The sequence below is a fragment of the Sminthopsis crassicaudata genome, chromosome 3 (genome assembly GCF_048593235.1).
Source record: "Sminthopsis crassicaudata isolate SCR6 chromosome 3, ASM4859323v1, whole genome shotgun sequence".
NCBI classification, from domain to species: Eukaryota; Metazoa; Chordata; class Mammalia; order Dasyuromorphia; family Dasyuridae; genus Sminthopsis; species Sminthopsis crassicaudata.
Genome location: NC_133619.1, coordinates 655,126,967 through 655,143,478, shown reverse-complemented (window position 1 = coordinate 655,143,478; position 16,512 = coordinate 655,126,967). Strand labels below are relative to the sequence as shown.

The 16,512-nt window shown below is 33.8% G+C and overlaps 1 protein-coding gene across 1 annotated transcript in view; it reads right to left on the bottom strand.

Moving 5' to 3' along the window:
- Positions 1-10,340: 10,340 nt before the first annotated feature.
- LOC141560047 (putative small intestine urate exporter) overlaps positions 10,341-16,512 on the bottom strand; it is a 47,119-nt gene continuing 40,947 nt past the window's right edge. The window contains exons 9-10 of the mRNA XM_074297683.1: positions 11,741-11,831; positions 10,341-10,828 (exon numbers count right to left, since the gene is read on the bottom strand). Of these exons, the coding sequence (XP_074153784.1) occupies positions 10,694-10,828; positions 11,741-11,831 (226 nt within the window). The 3' untranslated portion in view covers positions 10,341-10,693. The remainder of the gene's footprint in view (positions 10,829-11,740; positions 11,832-16,512) is intronic.

Below are 16,512 nucleotides of genomic sequence, written 5' to 3'. Positions count from 1 at the left end.
ACTGAAATGTAATTTCTCTGCTGTAAATTTCCAAATTGTGCTTTGAAAAATATCTTTTTTTTTTTTGTTTTGTTATGAGTTTTGAGGAACCACTTTAGAATTTGTTTAAAGGAAAAATAAAAATAAAACATTATGAGATTTACATAGTTAAAGAAAGTTGCAGTCTGTTTTCACTGACATAATGTGAATGGAGGCTTTAGAGATAAAGGGTTTGGAGTTTTGGAAAGAGAGAGGAGATTTTTCTTTTTTTTTAATCTCATTAAGTAAGAGAATTAGAATAGCAAATGATAGCTCTTTTCTGGAACTAGTTATTTCCATTTCTATTCAATTCTGGTTTAATTCAATTTCTGTTTTGGGAGAAAACTTACTCAATTGTGGCAATTGTGACAAAGTTTTTTTGCATTGGCTCATGTGTCTGGGAAGCTGGACCACCTCTACTACTGCTTAGATTCCCTTAATTAAAGGTTTCTAAAGTTTTCCTGACCAGAAGTCCAATCAGATTCAAAGATTGGTCAAGCAATTTATTACAATTTACATTTCAAGTAATCTATGTATATATATATCTTATCTGAAAACTAACCTTATACAAAATAATCATGTATTGTTTCCATGTGCCTTTGATTGCTTACAGCCATTGGGTGGGAAGGGGAATTAGGACAACTCTTTTTATGCTTTTAGGGAATTATACCTTGTTTTCTTCCCAATTTGAAAAATCTAATATTTCCTTCCAATTGCTTCTTCAGCTCACTCTACAGATGAAAAAGACTAAGGCAAACAAGGTAACTTTTCCAAAGTCACACTGCAAGTAAATATCTGAGGCAGGATTTGAACTCAAGTCTTCCTGACTCTAGGCCAGCACTCAATCTGCTAAATTACTTATCTGCTCAATGTAACACGTACAAAATTACATAGCTACTAAGTGTCTGAGGCAGGATTTGAACTCAAATCTTATTAGTTCCTGATTTAGCATTCTACCCACATAGAGCCAAGCTAAATGTAAGGGATATTTTTAACTTGGGGGCTTAAGAAATGGTAATTGTATTCCTAACTTTTCATTTCATATAAACTCAGTAAAGCAGTAGAGGTAACCATTTGGACCTGAGGTGTTATTGCCTCTATGCTTTAAAAAAAAAAATAATTATTGCAAAAGAACATGATTGACAGTATCTACAAATAATAATAATAATAATAACAACAACACAGAAATAGGGACCTCCTGTAGTGATACCACCATGGATAGTTTTATGGAAGTAAAAATAAAGTAAATTACATCCACATGCCCTAATTAGAATCAGCTGATTATTCACATGTTCCCAGTTGACTAAACCATATCATTCTGCTGACATATTCTTTCTTTCTTAAAAAAAAAAAATTAAATAGCTTGTTATTTTCAAAATATATGCAAAGATAGTTTCAACAATCACCCTTGCAAAACCTTGTGTTCCAAATTTTTTCTCCCTTCTCCCATCTAACAGCAAAAAATCCAATATATGTTAAATATGGCATATTATTTCTATTTCTAATTGGCATTGCCCTCCTGCAAACCTTCCAGAACCATTCAAGAAATGAGCTTCAATTTAAATGGTATTTTTCTGTGTTTGACAGTAGGAAAATGTGTCTCAATATGCTTACAGCCTTTCTCATCTCTACCAAACTTTCAACTCAACACTTTACAATCTAGCTTTCATATTCACCAATCTACTTAAATTATTAAAGGTGGCACATAATCCATAGTCACCAAATCACAGATTGTTAGGATTAGAACATTATTTTCTATTCTCCATAAACAACCGATAAATTCTTTGGAGATCAATGGACAAAGAGATTAAATTTTAAAGCTATGGACAACATTTCTCTCCTAACCATTTAATTATCTTTTCAAGATTAAGGACTTTAACTACTAGATTGGGATAAAATTTTTATCTGCCTTCTTCAGAGAGGGTGTTATTGTGAAGCCATGTTTCAATAACAATGCGACAGAATGGAGGCATTTAATCTTTGGGATGCTGGCTTTTGATTTTGGAGCCACTATGGCTAGAAATGGTTTGTAATAAGTTTAAACTTTAACATTGTTTTGAGGAAGGGAAGATGAATCCCCTCTTTTATTTGGGATGGGGTAGGATGGGAGAACTATTTAATCATGTTACTCAGGCTTCTGGCTTTTATGAATCTTTCTTTTTAGATGAGCACTGAAGGTATAATAAAACTACCAAATTCCAGATCAAACATGACCAAATAGAAGACAGTGGAACCAAAGTCTACTGAACTTATGAGTATCCTAAGAGATGTATTCACTATTCTCTCCTTAATCCATTTTAGGCAGTGAGATGGTACAATAGGTGGCATACTGCACCTGGAATCAAGATGCCCTGATTTCAAATCCTTCCTAACCCTAGGCAAAATCATTGAGCTTCTCAACCTCAGTTTTCTTATCTGTAAATTGAAATAAAAATTGCACCAACTTCCTGGGCTCATTGTGAGAATCTAGTGAGAAAACTTATGTCAAGTACCTTGTAAATCTTAAAGCACTATATAAATTCCAATGATTATTATATTCAAAAAGATGCTGTCATCTCTCAGAGAAATGACTGATTAAAGACACTATGTGAAATTTCTTTATTTGATTGAAATTATTTCATTGTAAGTGACTGCATCTTTGACACTTCCAAGTGGAACAAAACTAATCGATAATAGCCCAATCAAAGCATTCTTACTCAGTTCTCAACTGACAGAAAACTTTATTTCCTCACATCTAGGTAAAAATCAATGACCATATATAAAAGAATCTAGTTTTGTTTTCTTGTGATGAAGAGAGCTATCTGCATCCAAAGAGATCTCTGTGGAACTGAGTGTGAATCACAATGAAGTATTTTTACTTTTTTTTTTATTCATTGTTCACTTGAATTTTGTTTTCTTTTTCATTTTTTCCCTTTTTTATCTGATTTTTCCTGTGCAGCATGATGATTGTGGAACTGTATATACATGTTTAACATATATTAGATTCCTTGACAGCTAGGAAAGGGAGTGGGGACAAGAGAGGGAGCAAAATATTTAGAATACAGTTTTTAAATGGTGAATATTAAAAAGTGTCTATGATTGTGTTTTAAAAATAAAAATCTTTGTAAAAAACAAACAAGAGAAAGAATTTAATTGTTGCATCATAAAAACTAGAGTGAAAAAATGCATAAACTATCCTTATACTGTTTTTAAAATTTAAAATACTGGTTTTAAAGATAAGATTTTTGGAAGGAATGCATATCTTTACTCATCTGCTAATTTTTTACCACACTAGTTAAAAATATGGGTCACTAGAGAGAATGAGAAAATCAATATCTTCACAAAGTCAATTTGGCAATGTTTATTTGAGATTATGAGATACTTGCTTTGTTTTAAGTTTTTATTGATTTTTCTGTTTCTTATAACATGAGGATATTTCATGAATCCCTCCTCTACCCCTCCTAAAGAAACACCTCATATAACAAATAGTACTTTTTGGAGATGGAAAAAAGTCAGCAAACTATATATTGAAAAAGTGTGGAAAACATGTGCAAGATGTAACATCTTAGATCTTTCACCTCCATGAAGGCATAAGTCTTATTCTAGTTCTTCATTCAAATTTCACTTGATCTTTATAATCTTATCACATTTACTTTTAATTTTTGGTGTCATTCTCTCCATTTACATTGTTTTGGTAACCATGTATATTATGTACTTGGCTCTCTTACTTCATTTGACATCAATTCATATTCTTACAGCACCATAATCTTCCATTATATTCTTGTACAACAATTTGTTTAGTCATTCCCTAATTTGTGGGCAACCAATTTCTTTCTAGTTCTTTAATATCACAAAACTGCTTCTCTAAATATTTTTAAATATAGGGAGATTTTTTTCTTATTGATAATTTGCTTGGGTTACAAACTCACATAAGATGCTTTCTATGTGAATTGAAAACTATAAAATTTCTTGAATACCTTTATTGAACCCATTGCTAATAAACTCTGGTACAAAGGGTCATAGTCCTTAAAATTGTTTCTTCTCTTGGCTAGTTATCTTCCTGAATTATTCAATGTCTGTGTTTGTCTTTATGGTATTTCTTTGCTTCCGGTTAAATGTGTTATTTTCCTGTTCCAATATCTCCTCTCAATGGGAGGGGAAAAGAAAGGGGAGTAGGAACCTGTTTCTTTCTCCCTCCTCTAAAGAACCATTCCTTTTCAGGTGCTTAGCATCAAATAGATCCAGTCTTCTAAACTGTACCACCATAATGTCTAGACAGGCTTACCAATTGATGAACTCATTGCTGAAAATTTTCCATCTATTTAAAAATGCCAGAGGTAGCTTATTTGGTTAATCAACCAGATTTTCCTTTTTGGCTCAAAGAAGTTTTTCTCTTAAACTACTTTCTACCTACTCTGTATATATCTTAAATGTAGCTAGCTATTTACATGTTAGCCCCTCTATTAGTCTGCATGCTCCTTTAAGGCAGGGATTGTTTTTACCTTATCTTTTTCTCAGCTCCAAAGTTCAAATCTGTTTTTGGTAGATTGTAAGCATTTGATAAATGTTTATTGAATGATTGACTAACAGTCCAAATGAATAAATGAAATCATTTCAGGGATAGAATTCTGAACTTAGAGTAGGAAGACCTACATTTGAATCTTGTCTTAAACAATTAACATCTATGTGATTCTGGCCAACTCATTTAACCTCTCTGAGCTTTAGTTTCTACATCTGTAAAATGGAGATAATAACAACACCTATGGCAGAAACTAGGCATGGACCCACACTTAACACCACATACTAAGATAAGATCAAAATGGGTCCAAGATTTAGGCATAAAGAATGAAATCATAAATAAATTGGAGGAACATGGGATAGTCTACCTCTCAGACCTGTGGAAGAGAAAGGAATTTGTGTCCAAAGGAGAACTAGAGACCATTATTGATCACAAAATAGAAAATTTTGATTACATCAAATTAAAAATTTTCTGCACAAACAAAACTAATGCAAACAAGATTAGAAGGGAAGAAACAAATTGGGAAAACATTTTTACAGTTAAAGGTTCTGATAAAGGCCTCATCTCCAAAATAGACAGAGAATTGACTTTAATTTATAAGAAATCAAGCCATTCTCCAATTGATAAATGGTCAAAGGATATGAACAGACAATTCTCAGATGATGATATTGAAATTATATCCACTCATATGAAAGTGTTCCAAATCACTATTTATCAGAGAAATGCAAATTAAGACAACTCTGAGATATCATCACACACCTGTCAGATTGGCTAAGATGACAGGAACAAATAATGATGAATGTTGGAGGGGCTGTGGGAAAACTGGGACACTGATGCATTGTTGGTGAAGTTGTGAAACAATCCAACCATTCTGGAGAGCAATCTGGAATTATGCCCAAAAAGTTATCAAAATGTACATATCCTTTGACCCAGCAGTGCTATTACTGGGCTTACATCCCAAGGAAATATTAAAGAAGGGAAAGGGACCTATATGTGCCAAAATGTTTGTGGCAGCTCTTTTTGTTGTAGCTAGAAACTGGAAAATGAATGGATGTCCATCAATTGGAGAATGGTTGGGTAAATTATGGTATATGAATGTTACGGAATATTATTGTTCTATAAGAAATGACCAAGAGGAGGAATACAGAGAGGCTTGGAGAGACTTACATCAACTGATGCTAAGTGAAAGGAGCAGAACCAGAAGATCATTATACACTTCAACAATGATACTGTATGAGGATGTATTCTGATGGAAGTGGATAACTTCAACATAGAGAAGAACTAATCCAATTCCAATTCATCAATGATGGACAGAATCAGCTACATCCAGAAAAGGAACACTGAGAAATGAGTGTAAATTGTGAGCTTTTGTGTTTGTTTTGTTTTTCTTCCCAGATTATTTTTACCTTCCAAATACAATTCTTCCTTTGCAACAACAACAAAATTCGGTTCTGCACATATATATATATATGTATGTATTGTACCTAGGATATACTATAAGATATTTAATATGTATGGGAAAGCCTGCCATCTAGGGAAGGGGGTGGAGGGAAGGAGGGGAAAAATTTGGAACAGAAGGGAGTGCAAGGGATAATGTTGCAAAAAAAATTACCTATGCATATGTACTGTCAAAAAAAAGTTATAATTATAAAAATTAATAAAAAAAAAACCTACCTCACAGAATTATTGTGAAGATCAAATAATATATGCAAAATGTTTTGCAAACCCTAAAGCATTATATAAATTTTAGGTATTAATAGTGTTAGTAGAAAATACTTTATAAATAATATTTGATTGATTGACTGGGGAGTTACATATCCAGAAAAAGGTAAGGAGTTATCTTTCAAAATATAGCCCAGCATCTAGCTGAAACAAAAGCTCGTCCATTAACAATGTCTCATTTGGATATGAATTTGATGAGTACCAACACTATGTAGAATCCATTAAATCTGAATGCATTCTTCCCAGAGATAATATAGAGAAGAATAAATTCTTGAAGTGTTGGGGTGGGAAAAGAATGTTTATATTCCTGTTCTCATCATTGCTTTGAAGTAATTTCCATTTTGTAAAAACCATCTTCAATTGATGTTAATTAGTTAAATAGAACTGAAGTATTAATCAGTAATGATTAGTCTCAGGTAGAACCATACAAGAATGGGGGATTGAGTCAATGGTACTTTAACCCCTCAATGACGCTTTAGAACCCTGGGGGACAATGTAACTTATATGGGTCTGAGCTATATATTTATCTGTCTATATGTCTATCTGCATTGTGTCCCCATTGTTTAAAGGTTATCGACATCTATATCTGTCACCCAGAGGCCAGTCTCAGTACTATAATGTATATTCTGTCTTTCCAAACACACATATTTATGTAATTTTCTTTTCTGTGTAAAAATTCTATATCTCCATTGGTAGAATATTAGCTCCTTCATAGTATATCCATTTTCTTTTTTTTTTTCTTTGAATCCCTAATGCTTTTTTACAAAAATGGTGGTTAATAATTTTTTATTGAATTTAATGAAGAAGTACTGCATATCAAGAAAATGACTCCTCTGTCAAAATCCTTGAATCACAGAGCAAAGAATGATTAAGGAGAACTAATATATCATCAAAATTTATTAATTTCTCACTAAATATACACTGGGTATTGTGCATAGTGCTATATATAAAAACTTAAGCCAAACCAAAACAGAACACCAAAACAAAACAGGAATCAAACCATTCCTTTCCATTAGGTACTTACCTACCATTAGCAACAAGAGCAATGCAGAGATATTTTCATAGAAGACTGATCTGCCAAAAGAGGAATTGAAAGATAATAAAGTCACAATGGAGGAATGACCCAGAAATGATGAAGGTACTTCAAATATGGATGGATGGTAAAGGGTCTTAAGTTGATGCCATTATGAGGATCTTCAAGGACTTGGAGGTACTTGGCCTGAAGAAAAGAAGATTCAGCAAGATTGGCCCACTGGGTTTATTTTTACTGAATTATCTCTTGCTCCCTTTTCAATTCAATTCAATCAACATTTATTAAGCACCTGCAATATGCTAGGTACTATCATAAGCACTGGGGATACAAATTAGAAAAAGTTAGTCTATGTTATTAAGGAACTTACAATTTAATGGAAAAGGAAAATGGTCAGGGAGTGGATTACAGGATGTATGCAGTGAGGGAATATTCTGTTCCATGGAGTTAAAACCAAGCAGAGATGTAGATCAAAAATGCAATGACCTGCAAAGACCAAAGTTTGCCTTCTAAAAAGGAAAGCTTTGAATGAACTTTAGCATTTTACTCTCAAGTCATCCAATAAGAGGGGAGAAGAGGCTAAGAGAGGTGGAAGTATCCAAAATGTTGAATATCCAAAGTGAATTAGTAGCATCGTTCTATAAAATTTAAACCAAGTAGAGCTGTAAGTAGAAAATGGAGAGAATTAATGGCTTGGTAAGGAAGGAAGATATTTCTTCTATGCATCACTTTTTGGGGGAGAAGGTTTTTTGAAAGATTCTGAGAAGAATTGATTTCTTCTCAGAGAAGATACTGCAGTTCAATAAGGATAGAGGAAAGAGAAGCAGCTAAGTGGTGAAGTGGATAGAGCACCAGCCCCGAAGTCCGGAGGACCTGAGTTCAACTCTGGCCTCAGACACGTAACATGTCCTAGCGGTGTAATCCTAGGCAAGTCACTTAACCCCAAATGCCTCAGGAAAAAATAGAGGAAAGAGCCAAAGACTGGAACTTAGGAGGTCTGAAGACTCTCTCATGGACTTTTTGATCTTGAATAAATCACAGGATCACAGAACCTAAGAGTATGAAGAGACAACAGAGGCTTATAATGAATGGTTAATAAATACTTATTGATGTATTAATTGAATAAAACTTCTAAGACTTCAGACAAGCATGTTTTTATGGATCTTGGTAAATTGTATCCCATCCAAACATTGCTCCTATATTTTTAACTAAGGTCCAGAAAAGCAAATACTGAGTTCAGACGTCATCTTCTTAGCCAGTCAATCATCTTCCAGATATGTCTTTCTCTTCTGAATCACTTACCTTCAATTGGTATTATTACTGAAGATACAATCCATGTCCTTAAAGCCTTCATCTGTCATTGATGAGGGAATCATAATTCTTAATAAGACTTTTCTGGATCCTTTAGGTGGTAAATTTGTCTCCAGTTGAGTCAGCAGAAGTGATCAGTTATAATTCAAGCCTTGGAATATTCTCTATTAGATCCCAGAAACAAAGCACAAGAAGACAGCATACTTCTCTTATTTATACTGGGCCAGCAAACACCTGTGTTGGTAGCACTTGGCAGGTACTCATTAATACCCACTATTTTGTCTTTGTCTGATCATGATGAAATGACCCCTCACGTGATGGACTGGTTCTTCATCACCATTCTTTAGTACAAAAACTTCTTTCTCTAGACAGGATCTAGGACCATTCTATATCCCACCCTTTGCAATAATAGACTAAAAAAAAGGGCTCATTGAGTTCCCTAAGTTCAGTTGCTTTCATTACTTTTTCACGTCACATTCTTATTTTACTGATAATCATAGCTTAGAATTTCCTTATGCTTTTTAAAGTCATTTTTGTTTCCTCCTTAGAACACTTCTTCCCAAAGAATGTTGAATTCTCCTTTATAACCTTGACTCCTTGCCCCAAGTATCCTCTAGGTATCAATCTATCCTCCATTCAAAATCATTTTCCTCATCACAGCTCTGACTATGTCAAAGTCTTACTGAATAAACTACATTGGCTCTCTATTATTTCTAGGATCAAATATAAATTTGTCTTTTTTAAATTAAAGACTCTTTACAAACTGGCTTCATCCTTGTGTATGCTCACCTGCATACACTCTATGATGCAACCATACTGTACTACTCTGTTCCTCACACATCTTCAGTGTGCTCCATTTTCTGTCTTCATGTCATCCCCTTTTGTTTTTTAACTTTGACTCTGAAAACAATAAGCAAATGAACACTACTAAAACATTCTTCCCTGGCTGTTGTTATCTTTTACTATTAGAATGACTAGGACCATCTTCATGCTTTTATTGGTATCCTCTGAATGTAGCATAGTATCTGGTACCTTATTGCTGTTCTGTTACTTTAGTTCAGTTTGAATCTTTGGAGTTTTCTTGGCAGAGAAACTGGAATAATTTGACATTTTATTCTCCAGCTAATTTTACAGATGAGGAAATTGAGGCAAACAGGGTTAAGTTATTTACCCAGGATCACATAGGTTATAAGTATCTGAGGCCAGATTTGAACTCAGGAGGATGAGGTTTTTTTTTTTTTATTATTCCAGGCCTGACATTCTATCCATTGCACTACCTAGTTGTCCTGCCTGATGCCCAGTGATCTTCCCTACTTGCCTTACATTTCATCTTTTTTCCTTAGTTTCCTCATCAGCAAAATGAGTGGACTATACAATAGGATCTCACAGAGCCCTTTTAGCTTTTTACATTCTCTGAGTTAAAGTCCCACCTCTGATCTCTAACCCTCTCTGAATCCACTCATAACTATTTACTGGTATGATGCTGGAGGCCTGGAATGACATATTCTGATTTTGCCATTTCAGGGAAGCCAATTTCCTCATCTAGGCATGTGGTTAGTGTTCTTAATTTTATACATTCACAGATTCCTTCTATAAACTAACATTAATTGCAATCAACCTGGTCAGGAAGAACTTGAGTCTGTGATAAAAGACACCAATGCAAAAGTTACTAAAGCCCCAATGAATAATTTTAGTGATCTAGATATAGAGAACTACATCGTAGGGACAAAGATGAAAAATGGCAGAAAGCAAATCCAGTGCTTTTAGAAAATAACAATTTTTCTCTCAGTTACTATAAGATCATATCTTTCATGGATCAATGAATTCTCCTAAGGCATTTGTACAGTTCTGCTTTATACAATGGGCATTTAAAAGTTCAGTTAAACAGGATATCAGAATATGCTGTACGTGTAACCCACCTTAGCAAGTCAGTCTTTAGAAGGTATGTTTAGCTTACACAGTTTGCATCTCAAAATAATAACTGGGAATAGAATTAAAAGCAATTCAAACTTCAACAGTTCCAGTGATTGAAAAAAAAATAAAATGACAGCAAATAAAAACCCTTTTGAAGCTTCTAGAAAAGTTTTGACTTTGGCCTCATCATTCAGAAACATTCAGAAGCGCGTGAGTCTTTTCTCCTTAGCCCAGTCCTGGATGTCTGCTCGACCAAAGATCACATAGATGATCATTCCTGCCAGATTAATTGCAGCTGATAGCAAGAAGACATTCTTACAGCCAGATACAGAATCCTGTAGGTATAAAACTTACACTAGTATCATTCCAAAAATTTTCCATTCTTCCAAGTCTCCAAATTTTCCCTTCTGGTAAAATGTAGAAAAGTCCCATGGGAGAGGATCTACTAGAGGGTTTTCATTTTGCAGAACGGAGAGATTAACTTTTAGAAATTGATTGGCAACAAAAAAGGAACTTCAAAACATGGACAGGGTAAAAGGCATTTATAAGAGAATTATGACTTGTTCTGTTTTATTTATGTATTTGTATGTTAGCTTGTGGTTGTCCTTAGGAATGTAAATAGCAATATAAACGAGAGGGTTTTTAGAAAACAAATTCTTGTGTGCTTGGTATTTTAAAATCTCTAGTAATCTAACTATTTTTAGATCATTAAATCCTTACATAGGTGATTATCCAAAAAAATGAACAAAGTGATTTCTGTGAAGGCTCCATCACAGTTTAGATCTTAGATTAGAATTGGCTATACCAATAAAATCACTACTTGTGCTAGTCCAGGCATGGAATCAGGAAGGACAATCTATCCTGGAGCATATATTAGCTATGTAATCCTGAACAAGTTACTTAAGATCTGTTTGCCTCAGTTTCCTTAACTATAATACAAAAATACTAACAATGTCTATCTCAAAGCCTTATTGTGAAAACCAAATGAAATGTTTGTTAACAAAAAAAAAAAAAAAAGTAGCATAGTGCCTAACACATAATAGGTGCTATGTAAATTCTTATTTTCTTCCCTTCATTGATTCAACACTCTTTAGTCCTTTTTCTTTACTAAGTAATTTTCACTTGATAAGTAAAATTCAATTATTTTGAGACAAGAACTGTTTGGGGTTTGTTTTGTGTTTCTCTCTATAAAATGTTTAGTCAAGGCAGGGTCTAAATTCTGTTTCTTAAATGAGATAATGTTTTACCTGATTTAGAAGATATCCAGTAACAGTGGGTGAAATAATTCCTGGTATCATAGTAAAAACTCCTCCAAGTCCCATGAGAAAGCTAGTATATCTGAGGGTAAAAAAAGTTTCCAGTTTAGACTGATTTTTCATTTAGCCTAACATGAGAAATTACTCCATGATTTGAATGGCATTTGACCTTTAAAAATCCTACTCTGATGCTTCATTGTAGTATGGAGATGACTATGGGTTCTTCAAACTATATCAGAAAGGGATAAGATTTACAAGGTTCTACCATGTTGTCAAGGCTTTGAGTACAATCATGGTAACAGACTGAAAGCAGGACCAGCTTTGTTAAGTGTGGGAAAACTTCACCTGGTCACTTGGTGATGAAATTTTTGGCTATGACAACTCACAAAAAAAAAAATGGAAAAATGACTAAGCTCTGTACAGCCCCTTTCACTTTTGCAATAATACAATGGTGGAAAGAGGTCAAAAAGTGCAATAATAACACTGGTTTTTGGAGTATATATAAATGTGAATTTGATTGTTAATATTCCAAATGTAAAATGCTTGGTCAATGAACAACAAATGGACAGATTGTAGAGGAACCAAATCATATAACGCTTTACTTTTTTCAATAAATAAAGCCCAAAGAAAGAAGGACTTTGGAGCTAAATGAAAGTTTGAGTCATAGCCTCCATGGAGAGACAAAGAAAGGAGCTGATGGAGTATATTTACTCTGGATCAAATAGGCAGAAAAATATTTTTCCATAGGTTTTCTCACATTGTGATACTGATAAGTATTTGCCAAAAGACAATTTTAAAAATTGCTTATATACCAACATTTCTTAGTGAGGATGAAGAGTTAAGAAAATTCTATGAAGAACTTGACAAGATCCTTTAGATTAAATCAATACATACTTTGCTATTAGGTGGTTCTAATAAAAAAAGGTGGGGAAAGATGAGTATGATGGCATATATATATATATATATATATATATATATATATATATATATATATATACACACACACACACGTGTGTGTGTGTGTGTGTGTGTGTATGAATGAGAGAGGTTAAGAGTTGTAGCATCTCTTTTACAAATTATAGCTTCCCCCCAAAAAAAAAGAAAAACAAAATAAGGACACATCAGCCATAGGGAATACAATGTATAATTGCTCAACTAGCTGTATCACATCAATGTCCACATTCTTTCAATAAATAAAATCAGAAGAAAGCATTTTGGAGCCAAATGGAAAGATGAGTCACAGAAACTCCATAGAAAAATGAAGAAAAGAATTCATAAAGTAGATCTACTTCCTATCCAAAGGTAACAACAAATATAGTTGTTTCTTGGAAAATCTGTTGAGTTTGTATTACAGTACCGATGACTATTTGCCAAAAGACCACCATGCAAATAATTGAAGTATTGAAGTTTTTTCACTAGCATCGATTGCTGAGCATGAAGAGGAAAAGTCTATTTTGAACATGGCAATTCAAATTAAATCAACATTCACTGTGATACTAAGTAGCTTCAATATAATAAATAATCCCATTCAAAGACTTTCTTATCTCTACCTAATAACCATCAGGAGAGACATATAATAATTAAAAAAAAGTTTACCATTGTAATGGAGGAGGTTCAATGCAAAGCCCTACCTGAAAAGAGTTTCTCTATGGATTTTGGGATTATTCAAAGTTTCTGTTTGCAAATCATTTTTTTTTTTTTTGCTGAGGCATTTGGGGTTAAGTGACCTGCCTAGGGTCACACAGCTAGGAAGTGTTAAGTATCTGAGACCAGATTTGAACTCCTAACTTCAGGGCTGGTGCTCTACCCACTGCACCAACTAGCTGCCCCACAAATCATCATAGCTGGTGGCGTTAAGTCCTAGAATCCTGCAGAGCTTCCTGAAAGAGATTTATAATCATTCCAAAGGATTTGGCCTAACCATTCATACAGGAAAGACCAAGAGAATGAAGAATTTATAACATATAATTGGATGGGAAAATTGTAGAGTTTGTTCAACAATTCATGTACCTGTGTTAGACAGTATAATTGGACAACAAATTATAACAAAAAATTGAATAGGAGCAGGAAAGTGAGTTGAATTACCTTTGCGAAGAGGCAAGACTTCTTCAATGACCCCAAACTTCTCATATAAACAAATGTCCTTTTTTATACCAATATTCTATAAATTTTACTGTACAGCATCAATACATGGAATACAATTATCTCCAAAGATTTAAAAATGACTATCAGAAGGACAGTATTGTAGGTATGAGCTATCTGCAACATATGCCCTATGAAGAACTTTAAAGACAAGAAAAAAAGGAAAAAAGGAAATATATGATGGAAAAAGAAGGTAGTCTGACAAGGTGGTGAAGTTGAGGGATGGGAAGTGGACAGCTTGAATTCTACATTAGTACCTTGGCAATGTCAAGAGAAAGCTAGAATGGGCTCTATTATGTAGGGTGGACCCCTGTAGGGTCTAGGAAAATATAAATAACAGTTTCACAAGATAAACAGATATGGTTGAGTTTTGATCTGTATCACTGGCTCAAAAAGATAATAAATTTAATTGGTTATTTGAATATAAGCATTTAGAAAAACACTAACTGCAATAACTGATAGATCCAATCTTTTAGGAGCAAATTAAGTTTTAACCTCTTCTACATGACATGAATAGACATAATCATATGGAACGTGGCTCAGTACTTAAAAATCTACCAAGGAACACGGATATAGTAGCTCATTTGTACCAAGGAGACATCAAATTAAGTTCCTACCCTTGGGGAGCCTTAAGACAACAATATAACTTTTCTCCTGGGTCCACAACACAAGCTCTGTATCCTGAGTAAAGTACATGAAACCCACACAGCAGATAATGAAGCTTTGAGGTCCCCCATTATTATAGATCCATGCCTTATCCTGTGGCCTTGCTAAGCAGTAGACTTTGAACTTCAGTCCTGGATTAATTCAATTAAACAAACATTTCTTAAAGTCACCTGCTAGAGGCAAGACACTATATTAGGTTCTGGGGATATAATATCTGGAGATATTCTGAGGATTTCTAAAGGAAAACTGTGAAAACTGTTTCTTCCCTTAAGAAATGTATGTTCTACTGGAAGGACTCATTATACATACATATATATATATATATATATACATATATACATATATATATGTATATATGTATATATATATGTATGTATACTACATATATGATATGCATACCTATACAGATTGTATACATAAATTCAGATTGTAAGTATATTTACATATATACATACATTTGCTATGTAGACATATTATGTATGCGTGTATGTGCATATATATGCATATGCAATAATACATAGAAGTAAACATTAGGGTCATATAAAATTATTCTTGTTCAAAAGCATCAACTATTTCTCTGATCCTTATTCAAATGGCAGGTGTTTTGGGTGCATCAGATACAAGGTATTTAGCACCTTCCAAGAATATCCAGAATATTATCCCATTTCTCAAAATACTCATCTACAACAGTTTGGCAATAATGGGATCTGCCCCTTTCTCTATTTTTTCTGCTGTGATTAGAATAAGAATGATACTGATTGATACCACAAAACTCCAAGAATCACTGTCAACACACTAATTAAGTCTGTCATATTGTGACTCGCACAAAGAGATGCAAATCATCAAGTGGATAGAAATTATTTGCTGGTTTATTTAATCCTTTTCTGGAAATGGATGAACAGTCACCAGTTGTTTAGGCCCAAATGAAAGATAGACATCCTGTTGACAGTTCTGTTTCCATAGCATTTATTATAATTCTAAACTTCAATTTTATGGGTGGTCTGCTTCTACAAATTGAGGTGATAGATCCTAAATGAATGGGAGCAGATCTGATAATCCAGGCACCTACCTCAGAGTATATGATACATATAGCTGAGAATTATTACCAGATGGGGCAAAATTCCATTAAAGACACCGTTTAGTGGACTTTGAAAAACTTGTTAACTTATTACTTCAAACATCTGGAGTTTTATGTGTGGACATTCTTTCCCTCTGCAAATGCAGATTGAAATCTTTTCTATACCTTCCTAGCTGTGTGACCCTGGGCAAGTCACTTAACCCCAGTCTCAGGGGAAAAAAAAATCTTTTCTATAGCTCATTAGATCATCTCTGAGAGTGGCAATAGCCAAAAAATTTGCCTTGATATGTACATGATAACACATTGTATTTAACTGGGCTGGTCCTTGAGCAATGAAAAGAGTCTCTAACACAATTCTGTGTTTAAAGAGTTTCTAAATTGGTAGGAAAAGCTAGAGGTTCGGGTAGGTTTTGCTACCATTATAATTAAAAACTACATGTCACCTCCATATGACTCTGCAGCATCAGAACAGAATCTTAGTGGAAGAAAATGCCTTTAAAAAAGGATAATAGTAACAGTAAGTCACATTTATTTATCAATGTATAGTTTACAACAGAAGTGTCAAACATATACCCCACAGGCCACATGTGGCCTATACTACCACTAAGTGTAGACTGAATTAGAGTAAAATGGAACCAGAGAATATTTAACAGAATAAATAAAATATAAATAATGTTGACATGTGGTTTTCTGAATCAATATGCAGCCCACAGGAATCCTCATATGTGGCTTAGTGGTCCCTTTTTCTTTTTTAGTTTGGCACCAACGTTCACAAAGTCCTTTCTTTATAATAATCCCATTCCACAAATTTAGAAATTGAAATTTTTTAAAGTTGGGACTTTTTCTAGGCCATATGCAAAGTGTAATATCTGGGATT